At 38.4% G+C, this 26,475-nt stretch overlaps 1 protein-coding gene across 5 annotated transcripts; it reads right to left on the minus strand.

Moving 5' to 3' along the window:
* Positions 1-978: 978 nt before the first annotated feature.
* Positions 979-25,683, minus strand: LOC143888331 (uncharacterized). Of its 5 annotated transcripts, XM_077392705.1 has the most exons (6): positions 25,520-25,683; positions 22,637-22,700; positions 13,358-13,455; positions 8,088-8,618; positions 1,803-2,129; positions 979-1,715 (listed from the first exon to the last, which is right to left on the minus strand). In XM_077392705.1, the coding sequence occupies exons 3-6, from the start codon at positions 13,400-13,402 to the stop codon at positions 1,167-1,169; spliced, it is 1,452 nt and encodes a 483-aa protein (XP_077248820.1). In that variant the 5' UTR covers positions 13,403-13,455; positions 22,637-22,700; positions 25,520-25,683; the 3' UTR covers positions 979-1,166. The 5 variants fall into 5 exon arrangements, with proteins under 5 accessions (XP_077248820.1, XP_077248822.1, XP_077248824.1 ...); XM_077392707.1 differs by lacking the exon at positions 22,637-22,700; XM_077392709.1 differs by lacking the exon at positions 13,358-13,455 and having other exon boundaries at positions 25,520-25,682.
* Between the last annotated feature and the right edge of the window lie 792 nt (positions 25,684-26,475).

The following is a 26,475-nucleotide window of genomic DNA, read 5'->3' on the forward strand; positions in this document are numbered from 1 at the left end:
GATAAAAAAATTTATTGGTGAGAATTTTTGTTGGTATGAGATAGAACAAAGGAGATGTCCCAAATTTCAAAACAACATTCTAATCCCACTTGAAGTGGAGGGGACAAAGAGCTGGTAATGCTTAGTTAGAATCTGATTACTCTGTTGGTGGTCTTCTTCTTCTTTTTTCTTTTTCAAATTGTAAGAAAAAAAAATGGCAAGTAACTCCTCTATAGAAGTTTTACAAGTCTTGGAGGGAAACCTTTTGCTGAAAGAAAGTATTACAGAGTATAGGAAAACATATTTTTGCATTCGCCATGCATCATAATACTATCTAAATGTCTAGTAAGCACTTACCTTACCCACTCTAGACCAGTTCTATTTTTGTCCTTACATTACTCTTTCCTCGTTATAGAGGTATGATTATGGTATTCACGCATTATCGTGAAGAAAAACCAATTTATCTCTTCGTCATTATGGGCACCTTTATGGATTTCCTAAGTCCATTTGATATGTCGCATGAATGCCAAATAGTTCATTCAAATATTGCTAAACAACCAATGAGAGTTTTCAACAGTAAGAGAGCACAAATAAGGAAGTGATATAATCACCCCTTTTCCTCCCCTGGCCTATGACCGGAGTTTTAAATTTCGGTTTCGGGGGTAATTTCGGTCCTCACTGCGATTTCGGCCGAAATTTGGTAAGGAGCTCAAAATGTCGGTGTTTTGGGCCAAAATTTAGGTAATTTCGGCTGAAATTCTGAAAAGCAATAAAAAATTAATATTTTATCAAAAAAATCTCCGAAATTTCCAAAATTTAGAACGAATTTTCCAAAATTTCATCAATTTTGGTCCGAAATTTAAAACCTTGTTTACGACTACTCTTTTTACACTACAAGGTGGTGCCCCGGGGAAGAAAAAGGGGTCGAAAATATCATTTCCCCACAATTAAAATCATTTTTTAATGGTATCCACAATTAAAATCATTCACCAACACACATTAAACAAATTAATAATACAATTTCTAAGCCTACTAAACAAGCAATAGTCTAAAGGGATACACATTCATACTAACAATCAAGTCACTAGATGAGCATACAGCCCAAAAACATGTTCCACAAGTACAACCAAACAAACCCAATACAAGCAGAGCTCCTAAACGCGCATGAAGACAATATAGGCCAAACATCATGACAGTTTTTGCAGCAACCACATCCTCTTCTCAGGTGGCACCATCATGAAAGCCTCCCTCCACCCTGGCTCTTGAAACATCCTCACCCCTTTCACGTACTCATCCGGACCCACGCCTTCCATAGCATTCAATACCTCCATGCATTTGCTAATAGAGTGAGGATCGGTCTCTACAATCGAGGAGGGCGATGTGGATGAAGATGCACCAGTCACTACAGCCATCCCAGTTCTCGGGACTTCTATGAGGGCCTTGCACGGTTCACTGAATGCTGACCTTTTACTCCTCTTACGGAGAGCTGTGGGTGTCCTATCACGTCTACGTAGGAAAGATTCCCCACCATCATCACTCTGGGTTGTAAATACATTCAGATCATCATTCTGGGTTTCAAGGTCTATAATTTGATCATCTTCTTCCTCAGATTCTAGTGTGTCCTCACCATGTCCTAAGGCTATTTCCCCAGTGCCACTGGTGTCACCAAATATCAGCTGTAGGTCTCCCCAATGAGAACATCCAACATTCCTAAACTTAGCAGCATATGAGTTTGCCTGGAATTATCAATCAATTAATCATGTTACCTTCAAGAAAATTAAGTCCTAAGTTCACCATTCTCAAATTTAAAAGTAACAGGTTACCTGAATATATGTATCCCACACTGAGTCTTCTGCCATCACACAGTTCATCATTGGGTCCCAAGCAAAACCTGTCACCTCAAGAAGCTTCTTAAACTCCAAGTACTCTTTCCTCAACTTTTGAAACTCGTTCCTAAACTGAAGCAAAGTATAGTTACACCCAGTCTTCTGATAAAACTTTGTTTGAATGTCTTTCCAAGCCTTCTTCGAGAATGTCTTTGTGTAGCTATTGCCTTTCTCCACCTCTTCCACCATTAGATCGATAAAAATATCAGTATCTGTCGAACTCCAGCTTGCTGACTCGGTCTCATGAGCATCTTTTATCGCACCCTTAACAATAATGTAACACCAGTGAGGAAATGTGACCACAACAGCACTAAAGCACTATGGCATAGAGAATTTTATTAACAAGGTAGTATGAGCAACAAGTCAAAAGAAGCATCTAACAAATGGTTCTTTTTATCTATCAAAAAATAAATAAAAAAATATGGTTCTTTTCAAACTGGCATGTTCTGGTTTGGAGCACAGGGTAATTTTTGTGGCTTTACCATTATTATAGGCGAGGGCGAGCCTTGGCGCAACGGTAAGGTTGCTCCATTGGGGAAAGCGGCACTCGACTACTGACCATACCATGCCCTCGGGAGAAACTAGTGATGATTGCCATGAATGCTGCCCTCGAGGACGTGTACAAGAAGGTGTTTGCCGATTCCTATCAACATGGTGCACCTCTCAGCAGAGGGGCGTGAAAACGCAAGGTTGCTCCATTGTGACCTGGTGGTCACAGGTTTGAGTCACGGAAACAGCCCCTCTGCAAGGCAGGGGTAAGGCTGTGTACATCTAGCCCTCCCCAGACCCCGCAATGGCGGGAGCCTCGTGCACTGGGCCACCCTACCATTATTATAGGCAGAGGGACTCTTCCACAATTCTGGCAGCCTGCAGAGTGCCAAACAATACAAGGATCCTTTCTGAACTTCAAAATGGGCAGTTACTGCTAGTAATAACCCTACATTCAATAGGAAAAACCGTAAAAGTCTAGAACGGATGGTTACTTAGGATGATCAAAGTGATACTGATTTGAATGTGGCCAACGGGTGGGATAGTACTGATTTGCACATGTCCCACATGACAGATCGATAAGCCAACGGTGGTCTTCAGATCACTAATTACCAAAGCATTGAATAGTTACAAGATGAAGATGATCTTGGACTTACCAAATAATCTTATCTAGACAGCATTAGAGGTCAGGTAAAACTTATTCAACCCATGATCATCTCATGAGAACTACTAAAAGGTTCATCGGAAGCAAAGGAAAACGTATGCCTGCCCAAACCAGGAAGCAAAGGAAAACATATGGCAGCCCAAACCATTTCTTGGTCCTGCAAACTTATACGATTAAACACAAGGCATCTATCTTACGAGAGCAGAAAAAATGCAAGGGCAAATTTCTTCCATGAAGACCATTAATTTATCTGATAAAGGGACAAAGCACATATAATATGCTACAGAATGAACATTTATCTTCACCTTAAACAGTAAGAAAAAAAGAGTAAATTAAGTAGAGCTGCAGCATGTTCTTTTTTACGTGGGACGAGAATAATTTGTCACTGACTTTATGTGGGAAACCTGTTTCCTGGAATGCATAAACTATATTTCGGAAACACATTTTGTAAACGTATTCCCTAGATTTCGGAAACTTTTATCCCAAATTTAGGAAACTTGTTTCCTGAATTTTGCAAACTTTTTTTTTTTTTTGAAATGGTTTTGCAAACTTTTATTTTGTACGCCTTTTTCTTAAGTCTTAAAGTTTAAGACTAAAAAAACATATCAAAGAACGTAATTTCAGCAAACTTTCACCTAAAAAAAGGCCCAAGAAATCGTCGATATTTTTCTTTTTGCTGCAGAATTACGCTGAATTAATGTACTCAGCTGTAGCTATTTTCAGCAAACATCTCAACAACACGACGCTTATGGAATAAAGGCAACCCTTTTGATCTTTTAAATCCAATAATAACTGCAATAAATAATTATTTCATTTACAAAGTAAGTATAACCAATGTTTTGAAAATCGGAATCGAATCGTAAATTGTAATTGGGGTCGAATCGTATCGTATCGTAAATCGTAAGATTCATTCAAAAATATAAAAAAATATGTATAATAAAAAATTATAAATAAATTAAAGAATAAAAATAGCCAATTATTCATTTTTCATCGAAATTCATTAATTCAAACAGAAACTACCATGATTAGCACTCAATATCGTAATACGAATTGTTTGCTGACAACCTTGACACATACTAATTATCTAATTCTCATCCAAACCCATGCATCTCGGTTAATAATCTTTGAAAAAAGACACAAGATCACATCAATTCTCAAAGTCTCTAACATCAAATGACAAATATATCAATCATAAAAGACAGGAATCGATGTTGTCCTTATTATGGTAGTATCCCACCTCGATGTGAGTGATGCCCTCAACAAATGCTTTGTGCTCGACTGGTTTGATTCGTTCAAAGTCCTACTCCTCCTCTGTCTTCTTCCTTCCAATGAGAGAGATTTCAAAGGCTTCTTGTAATGTAGAAAGGAAATGAGGTCTTTTGAAAGAAGACATATTTTCTTTTATACAAAACTTAATTTGGATAAATCGCATAAATCGTATGAATCGTACGATTTACGATCAAATCGTAAGATTCAATAAAAAATCGTAAGATTCATACAAATTAAGATTCAATCATGGGATTCAAATCGTTTTGCCTAAGAATCGTAGATCGAATCGTAGATCGAACCGTAAATCGTAAGATTTTCAAAACAATGAGTATAACACAAATCTTTTTTGATGATACTTCAATTAGTGGACGCACTTGAAGTTTGATCCAAGTTTTTTTGGTACAATCTTCAACAGAGCTTGAAAAATGTTGCCAGTGCTTGGTTTCCAACACCAAACTGGCCGACAAGAGTGGTTTTTCAATCTCTGATACCATTTTGACTCGTTCACAATGGCATGCAATGCAACTCATGTGAAATGAGTGTCATTTTGACTAAAAATAACTTGATCAAAACCATGGAGATTTACGAGTTACCAAATTTGTAGAAGAAAATGTAGGCGGAGATGCATTTTGTAAGCAGATAAATCTTATGCAGGAGGAGGCGCTGGATCACATAATGGTTCATTGCTGATTCTCCAAACGGTTATGGCAGGCCATTATAAACAGCTTTGGTCTTGTATGGTTCCTTCAAAGATTAATTAGCAAAATCTTCTCCGGTTGGTGTGGATGTTCTTTTGAGAAACCAGCCAAGCTCTATGGAAGGCAGTCCCTTATGCACTCACATGGTACATTTGCAGAGCTTGAAAAATGTTGGCAGTCCTTGGTTTCCAACACCAAACAAGCACACAAGAGTGGTTTTCAATGTTTGATACCATTTTTACTCATTCACAAGACATGCATGCAACGCTGATCGAGAACAAGGTTGCCAGAGCGGAAAGCGAAGGCTCTCCGGAAGGTGGGAGGCGGGGAAGCGTGAAGGGCCGGAGAATTTCATTAATAGTTATAAATTTTTTTAAAAAAATTAAAAAAATAAAAAATACTAAAAAATATATAAGAAATAATTATGTAAACCAAATATTAAAAAAACACTTTTTATTAAAAGATCCAACATTTACTTAAAGGAAAATCACTATTAGCTGAAATGCCTGTGGTGACCAGTCTGTTAACCATGCTTGACGAGATAAAAAAAAAATTAGAAACCAAATTATGAGATTTTTAATACCAGACTTTTGAGATTTAATAATGTTTGGGCATGATAGGATTTATGAATTTTTAAAATTGGAAAAATACCCCATTGTTTGGAAGTTAAGATTTTGACCCGACCCGTTTTTTTCAAATTTTGTACTAGAACTGGAAAGTTGACTTTTTATCCATTTGGGTGTTGAAACTATTTTTAACAGATTCAAATGTGGGGTATTCCCTTATTTACATGTAAATCTTAAGTAAATGGACAACCAAAAATAGTAAAGACATTTACTTAAATGACTTTACATATAAATACTAAGAAGAGGAAGAGAAGAGGACCACCAAGAAGAGACGAGGACTACCAAGAGACAAGGTAGATAGGAAACGTGCTTCCCATAGAGTGGGATACACATTTTCCATAGTGTGGGAATTGTGTTTCCATAGAGTGAGAACCGTGTTTCCCACGTTTCCGAAACGGGATTCTCAAAAATTGGGAATCGAGAAGATTTCCTTTTCCAAATCGCGTTTTAGGGAATCGCGGTTCCCCATTCTGAGTAGAGATTCCTGCTTCCTTGATCTAGAATACTTGTCTATGCAACTAAATGACAAATGGTCTGTGAACTGAGTTCAAGCAGTTCAGCAAACCACTACAAATATACCGACAAAAAGGGAGTTCAGTCCAATGGTGGTTCTTCGACAGCAGCCCCTTGCAGAGCTTCGTCTCTTGAAATGGTTTCATAATTGTTCACTGCTGTAACTTATTTAGGGAGGTAACAGTCTTGTTTGATCAGATAAAAACAGGGGATCAGAAACACAATTGTATACCCTTGCTAAACATATCCGAAAGCATCGCATATTATCACAACACTTGAGTCAATGTAATTGAATGATAAACGGCCTTCTGAAGTGAGTTCAAGCAATTAGGCAAACAACTATAAACAAGAACTGGATGGCATATATCACATACGTTTAGCACAGCTCTGCTTCCCCAGTTTATTTTTTCCACTAGAGGTTTAGTAATATCACAGTCTGAATCTGAAGCATAATTGATACAGTAAGTGTTTCAAAGATTTTACGTACAAGCGGTGAATTCCACTACTCAAACAATACTATATGTTGAGAAATCAATGTATATAGAAATCGAAGATTAACATGAGATGAAAATTTTAAATTGCTTAAAGAAGAAAAAAGAAACACGGCAGGCATAAATAGAAAATAATTTGGATACATGGAGGTAATAACGTCAAAACACATCCACCACCACAACCCAAGTCAACAAGGATTCTAACTTATATTTCAAAATTGTTCAAAGTACAGTTTCTAAATACAGCAGCCATGGCATCAAGATGCCTTCAGGCTCTGTCAGAAACACCAGCAACTAATGCATTCTAGAAAGTCTTTACATTGCATTTAGTCAAAGACGGTCCACATAAAAGGCAACTAATGCAAGTACTAAAAGAAAATTCTGAGTTCTTTGCACGTACTAAAAAGATAGTCGATATAACAGTCAAAGAGAGCCCACACAACAATCTAATGCACCAGTTGCCACCTCTTTAGTTCACAAATTACTACTAAAGATACGGCTGCATGCACAGTATGAGGCAACCTTGTTCTTCTAGTCAGAGATCACTAGAAATAAGGATCATATCAAATTAAGCAAAAGAGATTGTGTCACAACTGTGGAAAAGAAATCCAAAATCCTGTTAGCAGCTAGTATCAAAATTGATGGGATTGGTTTGCCTGATTGGGTGTGGAACATGGCATTTAACAGAGGCAATCATTAATGATTTTTTTCCTCATCTTTGAGTGAAGTACAGTGACTTCAATTTACTTGCATAGTATTCCAAACTCCTTGGTTGTGGCAGAGGAAAGATTGCCGTTTTTTTTTGGCATGCCCTGGCCTTAGATTGTTGTATCCTGGTGTAGATTTCAAGCTCGACATGCGTGGCTTGGTGTCTTTGAATCTTGGGCAGCGTGCCTTGGTCGAGTATGAAAGAGAAATGAGGAAATGAAATCCTTTTAACTTTGTTTAATTTAGGATTAGCAAAATCCAATATTAGTTCTGGGTTGTGATTTTGGATTCAATAATATGCTCCTTTTGTACATTAAAATTTTAGACTCATAGCCTTTGATCATTGGAATTTGCATTTGCTGATTCAAGAAAGGATAACAGAATTTCTGTAGTTCAGATTGCAATTTAGGAAAGGAATTCTTAATTGTGTACATCACATAATCTGCTTTTAATAGTCATGCTAACTTACAAAATCTAAAACTGGTGGATTAGTGATGCAGTCTAGAGAAACTGTGGCCAATTTAATTTAGTAACAATGAATAGTAGCTAGGTAGATCAATATGCTAAGAAGTAAAGCACAGTTCTGGTTTGACTGACAATTATGTATGCAGGGCTTCTATTTCTCAAAAATTAGTGATAAAAGTAGAAAACACCACTTATTATTTGCGTAATTAAGCAAAGTCAATAATTACAGGAAAAGAAGTATTGCAATTAGGTGTATGTATTTATTCGAAATGCATTGGCTGGCAAAAGATCAGGATTACCATTTCTGCATGACCTAATAGGCATTCCTTACGAATCTTGGCTTTCAAGTTGTAAACATCCCTTGGTATTGCCAGAAGATAGGGATTATCATTTTTAAGAGCAGCAAGTATTTGACGAGGTCGTATACCGGCATTAGTCATCTCTCTAACTTTTAAGATCTCTTCATCTGAGAAACGGCGACTATATGGGTGTGCAGAGATGTCCTCTGAAGCTTCATGATTGTGTTCTCCATTATGTACCTTGAGTACCCATGAACAATCAGGCATCCTTCTACCTTCAATTTCAAAGGGACAACCTAAAAGGTAAGAAGATGTCCCCCTTCTACCTCCTCTATCACAGCCAAGGATAACATTAAAATCCTTTCTTGAGTTATGAATAGTTGCTATATATCCCTGCGTCTTGGAAAAACTGCGGACATGCTCAAGAAGGGCTTCACGACTTGGAAAGTGCCTCTTTGGTGGTGGAAGCATTTTCTGGTTCTCAAAAGGTTCTTGAATCTGACTATCCATCACAAATGGTGCAATACATACCTGCGCACAAAGTTATGATAGGTTAGAATGTGTCTTTGCAAATAAGATTAGAAAAATATCACATATGAACAGTAATTTAAGAGAAAAAATCATTTGAATCAAGCATATATATTAGAGGTGCAATATACGGTGGCAAGAGAAGGTGTTGAACGAAATCTTGTCATGCTCACTTCTTTGACGCTCAATAAAGTACCACGAACATTCAAAAAGGGAAAGAGGAAAAAACATTTGGGTTTTGAACTGTGGTCATAGAGTTTTGCCCAATGATTTAGCCGACACTTTGAATTTATTACAGACAAACGTGTCATGTCTGACATGAGTGTCGACATGCGGCGACACTCCTTTCAACACTCATAAATGTACTTCAAGTGTCAACATGTGCCGACACTCCTTTTGACACTAACAAATGTACTGGTAGAAGTGTCAGACCTAATGTGGGTGTGTCGACATACATTTATATTGTATCAAGTATGACATTCTGTTTTATTATTGAATACTTTGTTTACCTCTTTTATTTTTAACTCTTATTATTATTATTATTATTATTATTATTACTATTATTGTTGTTGTTCTTGTAAATGATAACTCTTCTTTTTAGCTCTTCGTTAACTAATATTTGTTCTTATATTCCTCCCCAAAACCTAAAACCCTAAACAAACTATTATTCCAATATTATATTCATTGTATCCTGTTGTTAGATCACAGCTGAGTAATTACTTCACTAGTCAAGGCAATAAAATACTACCATGACTGTTTACTAGTTTGGGAATTACTTCAGCTGTGAGTAATTACTTCACTGTCGGCACACCTACATTAATATACCCTAATGTGGGTGTGCCGACCCCAACTACAGGAATCAAAATTAGATTCTGGAACTTAAATCTGCTACTCCCAAGAGTAACAAAGGTTATAAAACCAACCCTGTCTATTCCACCGATTGATTACATATAATTTTCAAAAATATCAGATTTGTCTGCTAATAAACAGAAAAAAAAAACAAGGAACTTATGCAAAAACCTACAATGCGTAGTTTTACTCATGTAGCAAGCATATTTAAATATAATTGTCTTATCTGGAATTACTAATGATTCTTTTACCTGTTCATGGAATCAATACCAATTGATTCTTCCATCCTCCATTCTTGTGTCAACTAGCTTATGTAAATAGAAAATTACTAATAGTATTTTTTTCTTCTCCTGCAGCTTGTTTTTCATTCACCGAATTCATTTTGGCTGCCTATCAATCAAAACATTCAAAACTGTTTTTTTTAAATCTCTATATGTTTTTGGCAGTCAAAGTACAATGTGGCATGCTTTTGAAGGTATACGTCTGTTCTAAGTATCTTTTTTTTTTTGATGACGTAGGGTGTCCCCACCCCACTTTGTAGAGTGGGACTAATTATAGACCACTTTGTATTGTGGTCTATAATCACTCTTAAGTCTTAACTAGGTGTTTAGTTGTTTGTTCTATTCATAAGAAACAGGTTACAAGTGTTGATCGTCTATGCCTTCACCTGCTTAATGCGAATGCAGCAAATGTGCAACGGACTTTAAATTGCATGAATTGTCATATTCTCATTAAGTTTTTGCTCAACTCCAAATCTTTATACATGACTATCTATATCATATTACACACGTAGACACATCTTGTTTATCTTTGTTAGTGTATGTATATGCCTAAGGGAATATTGGTCATATGTATATTTCTCTCTCTATATAAATACATAAGTGAGGGGGGAGTCTTCCCAACTCACTATTCTCCTTTTCCTCTATCTCTCACCGTAACATGGTATCAGAGCCCTAGGGTTTCCGATCCCTAGGGACAAACCCCAGCCTCCATCTTCTCCATCTCCTCCAACCTCCACCCAAAGCCAAATCCATCTACCACCCCAACCCCCTACCGTAACCTTACGACTCCCCACCTACCTGTATACACCTCCCCACCTACCGTAACCATGGTTTTAAATTTCGACCGAAATCCAAAATTTTGGGTTTCGGTCGGGACCGACACTGAAATGTCACATACCCGAAATGGTATTTTATTTCGTCATAAATTTCGGAATTTCAGCCGAAATTTCGTCCGAAATCCCGAAATTTCACCCAGAAATTTCCGAAATCCGAAATTTCGACCGAAATTTGGTATTGAATAAAATAATGTTTTTATTATTTCGCCAGATTTCGGCCAAAATTTCAAATTTTCAATTTCGGTAGAGTCTGAAACCGGTACCGAAACCGAAATTTAAAACCATGACTGTAACCTTACACCTCCCACCCGTATACCCCTCTCCCTCCCCCCTTCACCTGACCCCGTACGACACCCCGCTCACCCCATACGGCAAGCCCCCCACTATTTGCCCCCGCCCCCACGCCACGTACGGCTCTCCCCCCTCACCCGACCCCGTAAGGAACCCCCCCTATTTTTCCCCTCCCATACGACACCCTCGCTCCCCAACCGAGACCTCCCCTCTGCTTCTCCCTCCCCACCAACCCCTTCCCCTTTGCTTCTCCACCCCCACGACTCCCTCCGTATACACCCTCCCTCCTACCTCCAAAATTGTTCCTTCTCTCTCTCTACTCTTTTCTATCTATCTCACAACCATTACAACTCTCTTTTCCCTGTTTTTCTTACAGACCTTAATTTCCCTTTTCTTCCCCTGTCTCATGGCTTAAATCTTTTCTATCTCCTTCCCTCTTCTTTTAGCGGCTCCGACCTCATATATCTATATTCATTTGTCTTCTTCATGCCATCGAGGCTCTCTCTCATGCCCTATTCCTCATTTGTCTCTTCTCGGTGCGACGATCTCCATTGTTGATCTCTCCGATCTCCAGTCTCAGAGTCGTTCCTTTTTCGTCAGTAGACTCTCTCTTTTTTCGATTCTTTATTTATGGAAACCCCCCCACGGTTATTGTGGATCCCTCTCTCGGGTAGCCTTCTATGGCCCCTGTTCCCACGACTCGCTCATCCTCTTCCTCTTATATACCCTCGTCTTCTTCGGTAGATGGTTTCTTCCCTCTAATGACCACACTCAGGCTTGATGGTTCCAATTACCTGAATTGGAAAGTGGTTGTGGAGACCTATCTGGTTGCTTAGGGTGAAGGTATCTATTATTCGTCGTGATCCCCCCTCCTTCCACTGATCCCACTTATGAGAAGTGGGAGCAGGATGATGCCCTTATTCGTACTCTCCTCTGGCAGAGTATGTCCCCTCAGATTGCTGGGACCATGATACATCTTCCGACATCTCGCCAAGTCTGGGATCATACCGCTATTACCTTTTCCGGGGTGAGCGACTTCGCACGGATCTGTGCCACCTATTCTCAGTGGATGAACCTTCGTTGCGGTGATACCCCTGTCTCCACCTACTATAGCCAGTTTGTTTCCCATTGCCAACAGTTAGATGCTCTTATGCCCCTTACCACTGATTTGACTACGGCAGCTCAGCAGCGTGATCAGCTACGTGTCGTTCAGTTTCTAGAGACTTTGGGTCCTGAGTTCATGCACCTTCGTCAACAGATATTTAGGTCTGGCACTATGCCCTCTCTTCAGGTGTACTTGCGTGCCCAGTAGTGTCTTCTTGGTGACTCTGTGCCGGCTCCTTCTGTCAAAAGTAATGCGACTGCCGTCTATGGTGTAGGTGATCATGCTACACGTGGTGGGGGCACCTTTGGCCGTGGCCATGAGTCTGATCATGGTGGTGGACGTGATCTTCTTGTGGGCCGTGATGGCCGCCCACGTCCGTACTGCTCCCATTGTCGTCACGAGGGACACTATCTGGAGACTTGCTATGCTCTGCGCCCTGAGCTTCATCCCTCCTCTAAGCCACGTTTTGGCCGTTCAGCACACCTTTTAGCACCAGAGTCTTCAGATCCCTTCACCCCTTCATCTCAGCCCAGCCCTGCGCCTCCTGCTGATGGAGTCTTTATGTCTCGTGCCGACTATGATGAGTTACAACGTCTCAGGTTTACCAGCCACCCCCCGACTGCGAGTTTCGCTCAGCCAGGTAGCTCCCCTACATCTCTTCTTACTAGCTCTAGCTCATGGATCATTGATTCTGAAGCCTCCAATCATATGACAGGTACTTCTTCCTCACTTAGTTCCTTTCGTCCCCTTCATTCTTAGTCAATCACACTTGGTGATGGAAGCTCCACTCTTATCTCTGGTGTTGGAAATATTTTCCCTCATGCAGGTCTAACATTTTCCTCTGTCTTGTGTGTGCTCAAGTCACCTTTTAGTTTACTTTCTATTAGTCAGCTTACTAAAACTCTCAACTATTCTGTCTCATTTTATCCCTCTTATTGTTTGTTTCAGGATCTCTTGACGGGGAGGACGATTGGCTCGGGCGGTGAGATCGATGGGCTTTATCGTCTGGACTGCGACCCTCCCCGTGCCATTTTACACAGCTCCAGTGACTCATATCAGTGGCACTGCCGTCTTGGTCATCCCAGCCTTGATCGTTTGCGGTGGACATCTATCGTTCCTTATAACGACCCGGATTTGGGCAAATTTTTAAACATAGTTTTTTTTTTTTTTTTTGCCAAAGCCCAAAACCCGAATCGCTACCCCAAAAAGGGAAACAAGCTGACTAACCAATTTTACCCTATGAGAAAAATTCACCAAATAAATGAACAAATCTTATACCATTATGAAATTTATGGTCCATTACAATATTAAAACCCAATACTAAAAATACCATTAAATTTAAAATAAAGTTGAACTGCAACTCAAATTAAAACACCATAACTGAATATAGCTCGGCACTCTAACCAGCTCCCAATCCCGTGACATTTATAGTGTGTATTTTTGCGCGACACAAGCTCCATCGCTAACACCTAGAGAACCTGTGGGTGGTGACAGAGTCAGCAACAAGCTGAACAAGATCCCCTAATGGCTCGCAAAGTAAGAGCCACTAAATGAGATTGCATTATGAAATTATTTCTTACAATTTAGAGGGTTAGCACAAGCAAAACAACCATTCATTAAAATAAAGATAAAATCAGAACAAGAACTAGAACTAGAAATAGGGACGAAACTTAAAATGCAAAGATGCAAGCATGCAAAAATAAAAATGCATGAGGCTACCCCAAGACCATACAGCATTTCAAACCCCCCTTTCATTCATTTTCGTTTTCCGTTATTTCTCATTTCATGGCATTTATATGCTGCAGTTGATCTTGACCATCTAGGCCCCCACTCATATTTGGGTGTAACCTAAGTAGGATTTCGTCGGTCATCCTGTCTACCAGGTCCACCTCAATGCATTGCCAGCCCAATGTCGTACGCTCTCCTAGAGGTGGCTTTTGGCATCTCGCCCAAGGTTGGCTCCAAGGGGGTCTCCCATGGGCCTCCCTCCCATAGTATCCTATATGTGAATGCATGCTTTTTATACGTACCTCTTTCCCTCTCTGTCATGAGGGGTTTTTCTTTTACTTTCCCCTGCAGGGTTAGTGTACTACCATATTTTCAACAATTTATCAAAACAAAGCTTGCTATCCAGTTTAGCCATTTAGAAAAGAATCTAATCATACGAAATGCAATCATAATAACAAGACCATTTATGTAACTGTTACCATGAAAGCCACTATCACTTGCCTTGAATTTTCGAGGGTGACTTGGGATGAAAAGCTCTATGTATCAATCACGAAGTGAACCTTTAGATATTATATGTCAAGGTGTCAATTAGATTGGTCAAGGCTAAAAGTTTCTCTTTATTTTAATCCGTTCGTCTCAACCTTTTTGTTTTTAGTTGATAAATCTACTTCTAAACTATTCCTAACACTTAAATCTAAGTATAACCTTTTACCTTAAAAGATGCCTTTCTAAATTATATCATATTTATATCTTTTTCCCTATCACGCTCATCAAAACTTTAAATTTATAAATCATGGGTAATGATTTTTCTAAAGATAAAACATGAAATTCATCATGTGACACATAAGGTTTATTTCTAACAAAAATAATCTTGATATGATTCATTGTCATGTATAAATACAATATTCTTATTATAAATAATTATACACTATATATATATCACATATAAAGGGCTGATTTTTAAGAAATCATGTTAAAAATCTGAAACATATCTATATAGGGCCGTTTTTATAAAAACGGTAAATGCATTACATTAAACACATCACAAGCGATGTTTTTCCCTAAAATTCATGCTCTATTATCATCTAAAAACATATGAAGGGCTGTTGTCCTTAAAACCAATTGGTATATTGCATCAAAACACACGTATAGTGCTGATTTTTAATGAAGTAGTTGATATAGCATATAGATTTAATACACATAAATCTGATTTTTCGAAAACCATGATTAAAACAAATATCCACCCCTTTTAGGTGCTGATTTTTAGTTAAAAACAGCACTCTAAGGCTTATAAATTGTATATATATACCATATGTTTCATGAACAATAATATATATAAATTATATAACAAGTATCTAGAAAAGTTAACACAAAACAGCCCATAAAACCATTTGTTCTTGCTGATTTTCTTGTGAATCAGCACTTTTGGGCTTATTCACATCTCATACATATCATAAACATCATATAAGACTACTTATATAAGGTATATAATATATTTGTAGAAAAATCTACTCAAAATAGCCCATAAAACTACTGTTTTTTATTAAAAACAGTGACAAATCTTCACAAACATGACATGCATGGATTAAAGTAACAAAAAACAAACTCTCCAACATATTAGATCATACCCAACAATAATTTATATAAGAAAAATAGGATTTCTACATTAAAAACCCTAAAAGAAAATTGAAAACTCTTTTCTTGATCCAAAAGAATCATGATCAATCAAGAAACACCACTAAAACCCTTGTTCTAAAAAATCAAGAACAAAGAAAAGCAAACAAACACAAGTCGAACAAGGAAAAATATGAAAAAAAGGGTTTTTCGGAAACTTACTCGAAGATGAAATCAAACCGAAGATTGAACCTCTTCTTCTTCTTCTTCTCTCTTTCTCACGGTCTCTCTCCAAATTGTTTTTGGGGAGAATGGGGTGTCCATGGGTTTAGAAAACCCATGGTAGGTTGTTTTTATAAACCCACATGTTGGGTTTCCTAATCATAGTCTACTTCTAATAAAGCAAGAGTCCTTGTTTGTTTAAACTATTGTAAAAGGGTGTAGTTATCAATCTAAGATTAATTAAAGTTATTTAAAACATGTGGGACCCACTGACTATTTCTAGTAAAAACGCATTTTACTATTTATAGTAAAAACGAACTTACTATATATAGTAAAAACGGAATTTACTATATATAGTAAAAATCAGAATTTACTATTTATAGTAAAAACGAAATTTACTATTTATAGTATCCGACGGTAAAAAAGTTCACACGAATTTTAAAAAGATATAATTATCAATATTAGTAATTAATATTATTATTAAGATTAGTAATAATAATAAAGGGAAATTAAAAAGTGTGGTCATTACATTCCTTCACATGTTTAGTCTTTTCAGTGCGAGGCCTGTGAACTTGGGAAACACCATAGGGTGCCCTTCCCTTCTAGGCCTGTTAGTCAGGCCTCGCACCCTTTTGATTTAGTGCATTTAGATGTATGGGGTCCAGCGCGAACTACCTATGTTTTTTGACATCGCTATTTTGTCATATTTATTGATGATTATTCACGTATGAGTTGGGTTTACTTAAGGACCGTTCATAAGTTTTCTTCGTTTTTCGTACTTTTCATGCAGAAGTTACTAACCAATTTAATTGTACTCTTAAATGCCTTTGCACTGATAATGCCAAGGAATGTTTCTCAAAATCCAATGGTTTTGATGAGTTCCTTTCCACTCGTGGTATCCTTCATCAATCTTCTTGTGCTCACACCTCTCAACAGAATGGTGTTGCCGAAAGGAAAATGCGATCCTTACTGGATGGAGCTCGCACTCTTCTCCTCCAAATGCGGGTTCCCAAGTCTTATTGGGGTGATGCATTTCTCACTGCAAACTATCTTGCCAATCGGCTTCCTTCCTCAGTTCTAGGCGGTTTATCCCCCTTTTTCACTTTACGGCCTCATCATGAGCCGTTTTCTCTCACTCCTAGGGTCTTTGGTTGTGTGTGTTTTGTCCACAACCTTGGGCCTTCTTGGGCATTGAAGTTGCATATTCTACTAAGGGGATTTCCCTCTCACAAAGGAAATATGTCTTAGACTTATTTGAGGAGACATGTTATCTTTGAGTGAAACCTGTCTCAGTTCCCATGGACCCAAATGTGAGGTTACTACCTGAAGAGGGAGACTTGTTAGATGACCCAGGCAGATACAAGAGACTGGTTGGTAAACTTATCTACCTTACAGTCACACGCCCAGATATCTCCTTTGATGTTGGTGTTGTTAGTCAACATATGAGTTCACCTCGTACTTCACACTGGGCAGCAGTTCTTCAGATTCTTCGGTACTTGAAAGGTGTTCCAGGTAGAGAGTTGATATTCAAGAAACATGGACATCAGAAGATAGAAGGGTACACAAATGCAGATTGGGCAGGATCTCCAGCTGACAGGAGATCTACCACAGGATATTGCACATTTGTGGGAGGTAACCTTGTGTCATGGCGAAGTAAGAAACTGGATGTTATCTCCAAATCTAGTGCAGAGGCGGAATATAGAGCTATGGCCCACACAAGTGAAAGCTTATTTGGTTACGCTCCCTCTTGTCAGAGATTGGTTTTTCCCTATCATCTCCTTCACAATTATATTATGACAATAAGGCTGCGATTCACATTGCCACAAATCCAGTCTTTCATGGGAGAACTAAACATATCGAAGTTGATTGCCACTTCATCCAGCATAGGATTCAGAAAGGAGAGATAAGCACAGTGTTCACTAGATCGGCAGACCAATTAGCGGATATGTTGACCAAGCCATTGAACAAAGCCAAATTGAGTGTTTGTAGCAAGCTAGGAATGTTTGACATATAAATTCCAGCTTGAGGGGGAGTGTTAGTGTATGTATATGCTATATTTCTCTCTTTATATAAATACATAAGCGAGGGGGAGTCTTCCCAACTCACTATTCTCCTTTTCCTCTATCTCTCACGTAACAATCTTTAATCACTTAAAAGGTTTTTAAAATAAGGGATTTGCTAGGCAATTTTGAGGAAAGCAATTCCGCATCTAACTTTTGTAGGAGGAAAGCCACCTCAGCTGAATTAAATGAATAAGAAAAAATCTGCTAAAATTTAAGCCTGTGTGGCTGTTCTCGCCTGCCAAAGTGAGCTGCAAAATGGCTTTCCACAAATTTACCTAGCAAATCCCTCGAAATAATTTTTCAGAAAAAAAAACTTAGTGAAATATGGCACAGATATGAGGAAAGCCTCAAGAAAGCCATATTATTCAAAGAAAAAAGATATGGGAAAGCCTATGGCCCTGTTTGGTTGCAAAAAAAGTGGAAGACGGCTGGGCATATTCCTGGATATGGAATGCCAAATGTTGTTTGGTTGTCGAATTTGAGCTCAAATTCCATCTGATTGAGGAGACATCATCATTAGCTTTTTTCCTAGGTGGCGCCTATGTGGCAGAATTGTCCCCTCTACAAATCTTCCAATGTAAAACCTCCATTTTGGTGGATTTTAGAAAGGAGAAGAGTGGAATATGTCTTGTCTTGTGTAATCATTACATTTCTCTCCCTTTCTCTCTCTTCTACCATCTATTTTGGTAATGACACCCCCTACATTTTCCACATGTTTGATGCCCAACCAAACACACTAGCACTTTTCCATTATTCTCCTCTAGCAACTTTAGCTTGATCATGATCCCTCTTTTACACTGTTTTCAAACTAAAAAGTTGGATTCTAAAATCCGTGTATCCAAACGGCCCCTAAATCTTTATACATGACAGTGTATATCATATTATACATGAAGCTACATCTTGTTTATCTTTAATCGCTTAAGGTATTTAAAATAATCATATAGAAGAAAAACTTATTGAAATGTGACACAGGTATGAGGAAAGCCTATTGGATTAGTTGCAATGTCAAGCCTGAAATAAAAACATCTCTCGACAAGAGAAAATTTTCCAGTAATTTTGTAGTGATGCCTTTTGTAGCTAATTTTAAATCTAACTTAAAGTGATTACCATCCTAACATCATTGAAACTGAACCAACATCCTTACCTTCTGTATCTGAGCATGCAATATGTGGGGAAGCAGTGGAACTTGGAATTTATATAGATCCAACGAAAGGTATGCTCGAGCTTGATGCCATCCACATTGTTTTCAGAAAAAATACTTTCCCAGGGCTTTGAAACTAATTATACATTTTAATCGCAGAGAACGGTAATACTTCCTTATACAAGCAACTTTGGAAATATCTTGCTGAAAGGCATTGTAGCTCATACTTTTATAGCTATTTTTGAACTTTATAATTTCAAATGCCGAGCTCCTGTCTGGTTATTTAATTTCAACTGAACTATTAACTTTATAGAACATAAAGAATCATCGACTGTCAACAGTGTAAACACTCAATTAATGATTTCTGTATATCTTTTTCTTGCCTTGGCCAGATTTGCTTTGGCAAATCATTTGTGTTTGGTTGCACAAAAGCTGAGGAGGGTTAGGGATTTTGCTTGGCATTTGGGTGCCACGTCAGCAAAATTCCCCGTTTGGTTGGAAATAAAGCATTGAACTCATGGAGACTCCCCGGTGTGTGCTGATGTGGCATTCGTGCTCCCTCATAACATCCAAGCCAAAATTCACAAAAGGGTGGAACTTTGCTTAAAATTTCTTGAGAATGGTGCATTTTGTCTCTGTCTCTTTTCCCTCTCTCTTCTCTCTCTCTCTCTCTTCTCTCTCTATATTGGTAATGACACCTCCTACTCACCGAGTCTATGATGCACAACCAAATACTACTTACCACTATTCTCCGAGGTAATTCCATGCAAATCCAATGCTTGTGTCCTCCTTGTTAACGACTTATTCCGCTACTTTCTGAGTCTATGCCACGCAACCAAACAGATTATTTATTGTTTTATTCTTCTAATCATTAACATTTTATTATTTGCATTCTAAGGCAGTGCATTCTACTTAGGCCTTGTTCATTTGGGATTATGGCAACCGATTATCACCCCAATAATTGGATTGGGGTGATAATCGGTTCCCATAATCCCAAACTGTTGGATACGTGCAAGAATATTACCGTTGGAGCTCCTTACCATTCTTGCAAGATTGCCATGTTGCTATTTGTGGATGATTGGCTGATTCTATGGGATTAGATTGGGAATGAATATTGGCAAGATATTGTATTCCTTCTCTTTATATATTGTTGATGGGTGTATGTATTTTCAGTATGAATGAAAGACTAAAAGATCTCTCATTACCGTGGAGTAGGCATAGCCGAACCACGTAAAACCTGTGTCCCCGTTTGGTGTTCTTTGTGTTTCATGGTATCAAAGCATGATCCATCCCTTTCCAGAGATAGCTTGATCTTATTGTCCATCACCGCATCTGTCTTTTTGCGTGTAGCCATTGCAACCAAAACCATCATCTGTTGCACCCATCTTTCATTATCTCTAAGCTTCATCTTTCTCCTTTTTTTTTGCACCAAACTTCTACAGAGACAAGCAACTCAGTGATCTGGGTTGTAAAGTGAAAATAAAGGGGCTTGCAAGTTATTTATCCATTTCCAGTTACTTTATCTTCTTTTTTTCACAACCATCATATATTCATTATTTTATTTCCATCTGTACAAGCTTTCATTAATATTACCTTTCCCAAGTTACTTTATCTCTTTCACCAAGGCAAGATATTTTTTTTTCTTCTTAACCGTCCTCTCACATCCATCAAAAAGTTATTATTTTATTTCCCACCTACTCCTCCATCATTACAAGCTATCCCTTCCATTCATTAATTTATTTCAACAATTCGCATCCCTCTGATTTCCATTCATACCCTCCACCGAGAGCTCCCAGCATATGTAATACACGAGACGACTTGTACTGTTCTATGTCCGCAAGAAAATAAAATAAAATAACAGCGAAGGCTCCGGTTGCAAGCCAAGTGTGTGTAGCTGCCTGCTTCTCTGATTGATCGACATTGTGCCTTGCTTAAGGACATCTTACTCGGGTGGCAGTTGATCCTTGGTGCTCGTAGCGGGTGTCTTTTCTTGACTCGTCACTACTGGTACCTTCGCTCCTTATTTTTTTAATTTATAACCATGGATGCTAGTGATAAATCGAAGGGTAAAGCCACTGTTCATGAGTTTGACCACAATACTGGGATAAGACTTACATATGTCCCTCTCAACGGGTTAAACTACATTTCATCGTCTCGAACTGCCACCTTGGCCCTCGGTGGGAGATCAAAGATAGATTATATAAATGGAAAAAAGGAAATGCCTAAAATCACCGATCCTAATTTTGTTGAATGGCAAACTAATGACCAATTGGTTATGTCTTGGATCTTAAATTCTATAGTCGGCTATAGCTGAAATATTCACACATTCGGAGAATGCTAAAGATCTGTGGGCTGCCATTAAGGAGATTTACGGGCACCAAGACAATTTTGCTAGAATATTTCAGCTAAAGCAAGAGATCTCTCAAGTCAATCAAGAAAATAAGACCTTAACTGAACTTTTAGCTACATTGAAGCCCATGTGGGATGAGCTAGCTGTTTATTGCCCACTTACCAATGATCTTGCTGAATTAAAAAAGAGGGCTGAACAAGAGAAAATTTATCAATTGTTGCATGCTCTAAAGCTTGAATATGAGCAGGCTAGGAGTCAAATTATTCTCTCTTCTGAATTGCCTAGTTTGTCTAATGTGTGTGCCGCCTTAATGAGGGAAGAAACGTGAAAAAAGGTTATGCCAGTTGCAGCAAAGTCTGAATTTGAAACAAGTGAAAAGTCTGCCTTTGTTTCGACTAAGGCAAACTATGAGCAAAACAAAAGGGGTAAAAATAATGTGGCTGAAAAGGAAAAAAATGTTGGAACCAGTAGAGGTCAAGGTACTCGGCCCCCTCTACGGTGTAATCATTGTGGGAAAACTAAGCACACTATCGATAGATGCTGGGTGAAGTACCCTCACCTAAGACCCAATCAAAATAGAATTGGAGAATCCTCATCTGCTCATGCACTGACTTCTGCTACTCACATTACTATTGAACATCTAGCCCAACTTCTTCAACAATATGGAAAAAATAGTTCTTTCTCCACACAGGACACTACTCGTGAAACAGGTAATCTTTGTGCTCTCCAATCCAGTGTCTCATTTGATAATGATAGTTGGATTATTGATTCTGGGGCTACAGACCATGTGACCGGAAATAAAAATTCCTTAAGTACTTATCAAGATGTGTCTAATAAAACCCCCTGTTTCAATCGCAAATGGGTCTCTTGTTCCAGTTAAAGGAATAGGAAGAACTAATTTTTTCTCAAAAACTACTAATTCCGATGTCCTTTTTATGCCCTCATTTCCTTCAAATCTTTTATCTGTCAATAAACTTACTCACAACTTGAATTGTAATGTAATTTTTTCCCCATCAAATGTCTCATTTCAGGATCGGGTCACGGGGAAGACGATTGGTGAAGGAAGAATGTCTCGAGGGCTCTACTACCTTGATCAGAAGAATAAAGCCTTGATGGCTAATAATGATGACTTAAGTAAGACCTGGCACTCTCGACTTGGCCATCCTGCTGATAAGGTCTTACATTGTTTGAAACCTGCTTTACCTATAGTCTCTCATAATTGTGATGTGTGTCATTTCTCTAAGCAGTCAAGACTTCCTTTTCAGTCCTCTGAAAATAAGGCTAAAAACCCTTTTGACTTGATTCATTCTGATGTGTGGGGACCGACCCCTATTGAGTCATATAATGGACTACGCTATTTTGTGTTGTTCATTGATGATTTCTCTAGAATGACATGGATTTTTCTACTGAAATTTAAAAGTGAGGTTTTCGAAAAATTTAAAGAGTTTTCAAACCAAGTTAAAACTCAATATAATGCTCATATCAAGATTTTACGTTCAGATAACGGAACTGAGTATAAAAATAAAATATTTTCAGAATACCTCATAGATCAGGGCATTCTTCACCAAACGTCATGCATCTCCACACCTCAACAGAATGGTGTGTCTGAAAGAAAAAACAGACACTTGTTAGAGGTCGCTCGATCGGTTATGTTTGAGAAGAATGTCCCCAAAAGTTTTTGGTCTGAAGCCATTCTCACTTCATGTTATTTGATTAATAGGCTCTCAAGCAAGATTCTTGGAAATAAGTCTCCCCTTGAAATTTTGAAAGGTAGAAAAATTGATTTATCTCATTTACGTATTTTCGGATCTGTTTGCTTTGTTTATAATAATTCCCACCTAAGAGACAAATTGGATCCCCGTGCCATTAAATGTGTTTTCTTAGGTTATTCCTCTACAAAAAAAGGATACAAGTGTTATGATCCAAAAAATAAAAAAGTTTACATCTCTAGGGATGTCAAATTTAATGAAGATGAGTCCTTTTTCCAAGAACACAGTTTAAACAATCCTGGAAAAAGGACTCAGGGGGAGTATTCTGGGATGTTTCCTATAACAAATAGTGAAAATAAGAAAATTGTTGTCCAAACTCAAGAAGATCAAGAAAGACCTGTAAATGATGATGAGGAAAGTGGAGATCAAGGAGGAGGAAAGTTGAGATCAAGGAGGACAAGGCGACCATGAACAAGAAGAAGTACCTGTGGCCCGATCCCCTGAAGATGATCACCCTCTTGACTCTCCACCCTTACGCAGGTCTGATCGTACCTTTCATCCTCCTCCAAGTGAAAGATTTTTTTACATATCATGCGTGTTTGTATCCCATCCAAAATCATTTGTCTTATTGTAACGTATCTGCTTCACACTTTTCTTTTCTTTCAAAAATTTCTGATAAAGTTGAACCCACCTTCTTTCATGACGCTAATTCCCAACCTGTGTGGAGGAAGGCTATGCAAGAAGAACTTTTTGCATTGGACAAAAATCATACATGGGATATAATCCAATTGCCTGTTGGGTTAAAACCCGTCGGGTGTAAGTGGATTTATAAGATTAAACACAACAACGATGACTCTATTGAGCGATACAAAGCAAGATTGGTAGCAAAAGGGTTTACCCAAACCTATGGGATTGATTATAAGGAAACTTTTGCTCCAGTGGCTAAAATGGGATCCGTTAGAATCATTATCTCTATTGCGGTTAACCATGGATGGAATCTTTATCAAATGGATGTAAAAAATACCTTCCTGCATGGGGATCTAGAAGAAGATGTTTATATGAATCTTCCTCCAGGACATCCTATGGAAGGAAAGCATGGAATTGTGTGCAAATTAAAAAAGGCACTATATGGTTTAAAACAGTCTCCTCGGGCTTGGTTTGCTAAGTTGAGCGATGCTTTGTTTAAGGCGGGATTTAAAAGAAGTAGAGCTGATTCTTCCATGTTTACAAAAAGAAATTTGAAAGGGATAATTATAGTATTGATTTATGTCGATGATATTGTTATTACAGGAAATGATGAAGATGGAATTTCAAATTTAAAAGCTTACTTTCATAAAAGATTTGATATCAAGGATCTAGGGAAACTAAAATATTTTCTAGGGATTGAAGTCGCATATTCAAAAAGGGGGATTTTCTTATCTCAACGAAAGTATGCTTTGGACTTGCTAAAAGAAACTGGAAAATTAGGAGCAAAACTGTGTGAAACTCCACTTGAAACAAATAACAAGATGAATCCCTCTGATGGAAAAATACTTGAAGATGTTGGGAGATATCAAAGACTGGTAGGAAGATTGATATATCTTACTATTACTCGTCCTGACATAAGTCACGCTGTGGGTGCTGTTAGTCAACATATGCATGCTCCTAGAACAAATCATTTAGAAGCTGTTGAAAGAATTCTAAGATACTTAAAAGGTTCTCCCGGTAGAGGAATTTGGATGAAAAATAATTCTCATATAGATATTATGGGATATACTGATGCAAATTGGGCTAGAAGTATTGATAGAAGATCTACAACTGGCTATTGTATGATGGTAGGTGGTAATCTTGTCACTTGGAAAAGTAAAAAGCAGTCTGTGGCTGCCAGATCCAGTGTTGAAGCTGAGTATAGGCCTATGGCGGCTGGAGCCAGTGAAATTGTCTGGATAAAGTCTCTTCTTCAAGACATGGGTTTTTTACAAAAAAAACCAATTAAGATGTTTTGTGATAATCGTGCTGCCATTCATATTGCTGCTAATCCCGTATTTCATGAACGAACCAAACACATAGAAGTCGATTGTCATTATGTACGAGAGAAGGTTCAAGAGAAAATTATTAGCACTCATTGTACTCGAAGTGAAGACCAACTTGCGAAGATATTCACAAAAGCAGTTTCAAAGTCAAGACTTCAGCAGACTCTTTCCAAGTTGGGCTCAATTGACATTTTCACACCAACTTGAGGGGGAGTGTTGGATACGTGCAAGAATATTACTGTTGGAGCTCCTTACCATTCTTGCAAGATTGCCATGTTGCTATTTGTGGATGATTGGCTGATTCTATGGGATTAGATTGGGAATGAATATTGGCAAGATATTGTATTCCTTCTCTTTATATATTGTTGATGGGTGTATGTATTTTCAGTATGAATGAAAGTCTAAAAGATCTCTCATTACCCTGGAGTAGGCATAGCCGAACCACGTAAAACCTATGTCCCCGTTTGGTGTTCTTTGTGTTTTCACAAACGAACAGTTCCTTACTATACATGAATCCAAAGCAGATTCTGGACTATACAAACTGCTTCAGAATACATTAAATCCATATTCAGAGCTAAATTTTTTGCAGACAAGTAAAGATACAAAGAATCAGAGGCAAATGCTAGCTTCTATACAATTTCAAAAACAGATCCAGACAAAACAAAATTTAGGGTTTTGCACATACAGAAAGGAATTTACTTACATCCTCAAAGGGATCGTTGCCGTTGAATCGTCCGAAGGTTGATCGGACGATTTCTTCTTCTTCCTCTTGCTCTCCTCTCTCGTTTTAGGGCGTGGGGTTAGCGTTTAGGGCGTGCGAATTTCAATAATGGCACTCTACGCTCGCTTTTAAAAATGGTTTTTGAGAGCGTTATGGGATTTTAAAAGCTATTTAGAAAAGTGTAAAGTATAGGGTTTGGGTGCCATTATTAAATTAAGGTTGTGGGAATAACCTTTTCGCTTCCCCATATGTGCTATAATAGCACGCCCTAGATGCTAAACTAGGGCAGCAACAGGGTCGGGTTTTTCAAAACCCTAGCCCAATCTTGGATCCCATTATCTCGGCCCTAACCTGCCCTGACCCTGAGTCAGGGTCAGGGCCGAAAAACCTCAACTCATTGCCTGCTCTACAGGGTTCAGCGCGGCCCTGGTCCGCCCTGATTGGCCTTGATTGGGTAGGGCAAGGCCAGGCTGGCTCTGATTGACCCTAGTGAAAATACCTATTAAGAGTGCCAAAAATAAAGCAACCACATATCATATAGAACAAAATGATCAATAAACAGAGAAGGGGAACAAAATAAGACAATATGAATTCAAGAACATGATTGGAAGCAGAGACAATTAACAATAATAATCTAAAGAAACATGCACAGATGGTTCAATCCTATAATAAAAAACTTAGGTCGGGCCGGGTCAGGGTGACCCAAGGCATTAACCCAGAACTCGACCCGACCCAACCCTAAGTCAGGGCCTAAAAAATGAATCCTGACCTGCACTCAGGGCTGGAAAATCCAGCCCAGACCCTGTTCGAGCTCATGGCGGGTCAGGGCTGACAGGGCCAAACTTGCACTCCTATGCTAAACCTAGCTTACCAATAAAAAAAATACAGCGAGCCCATGAATGGATGATCCTAACCGTTCATTTGTTGGTTCCATGGAT

This window comes from Tasmannia lanceolata, unplaced genomic scaffold (genome assembly GCF_043159265.1).
Source record: "Tasmannia lanceolata isolate RefF3 unplaced genomic scaffold, GAP_Taslan_0.1 ptg000012l, whole genome shotgun sequence".
In the NCBI taxonomy this organism is placed as follows: domain Eukaryota; kingdom Viridiplantae; phylum Streptophyta; class Magnoliopsida; order Canellales; family Winteraceae; genus Tasmannia; species Tasmannia lanceolata.

Bases quoted from the DNA above. Each gene is read 5' to 3' on its own strand.
- LOC143888331 (XM_077392707.1), bottom strand. From the start codon at position 13,402: ATGTCACGGGATTGGGAGCTGGTTAGAGTGCCGAGCTATATTCAG. The intron at 8,619-13,357 runs TTATGGTGTTTT...CTTTGTGCGCAG, and splicing joins GAGTGCCGAGCTATATTCAG to GTATGTATTGCACCATTTGT. The intron at 1,716-1,802 runs GTAACCTGTTAC...TGATAATTCCAG, and splicing joins TGTGGGATACATATATTCAG to GCAAACTCATATGCTGCTAA.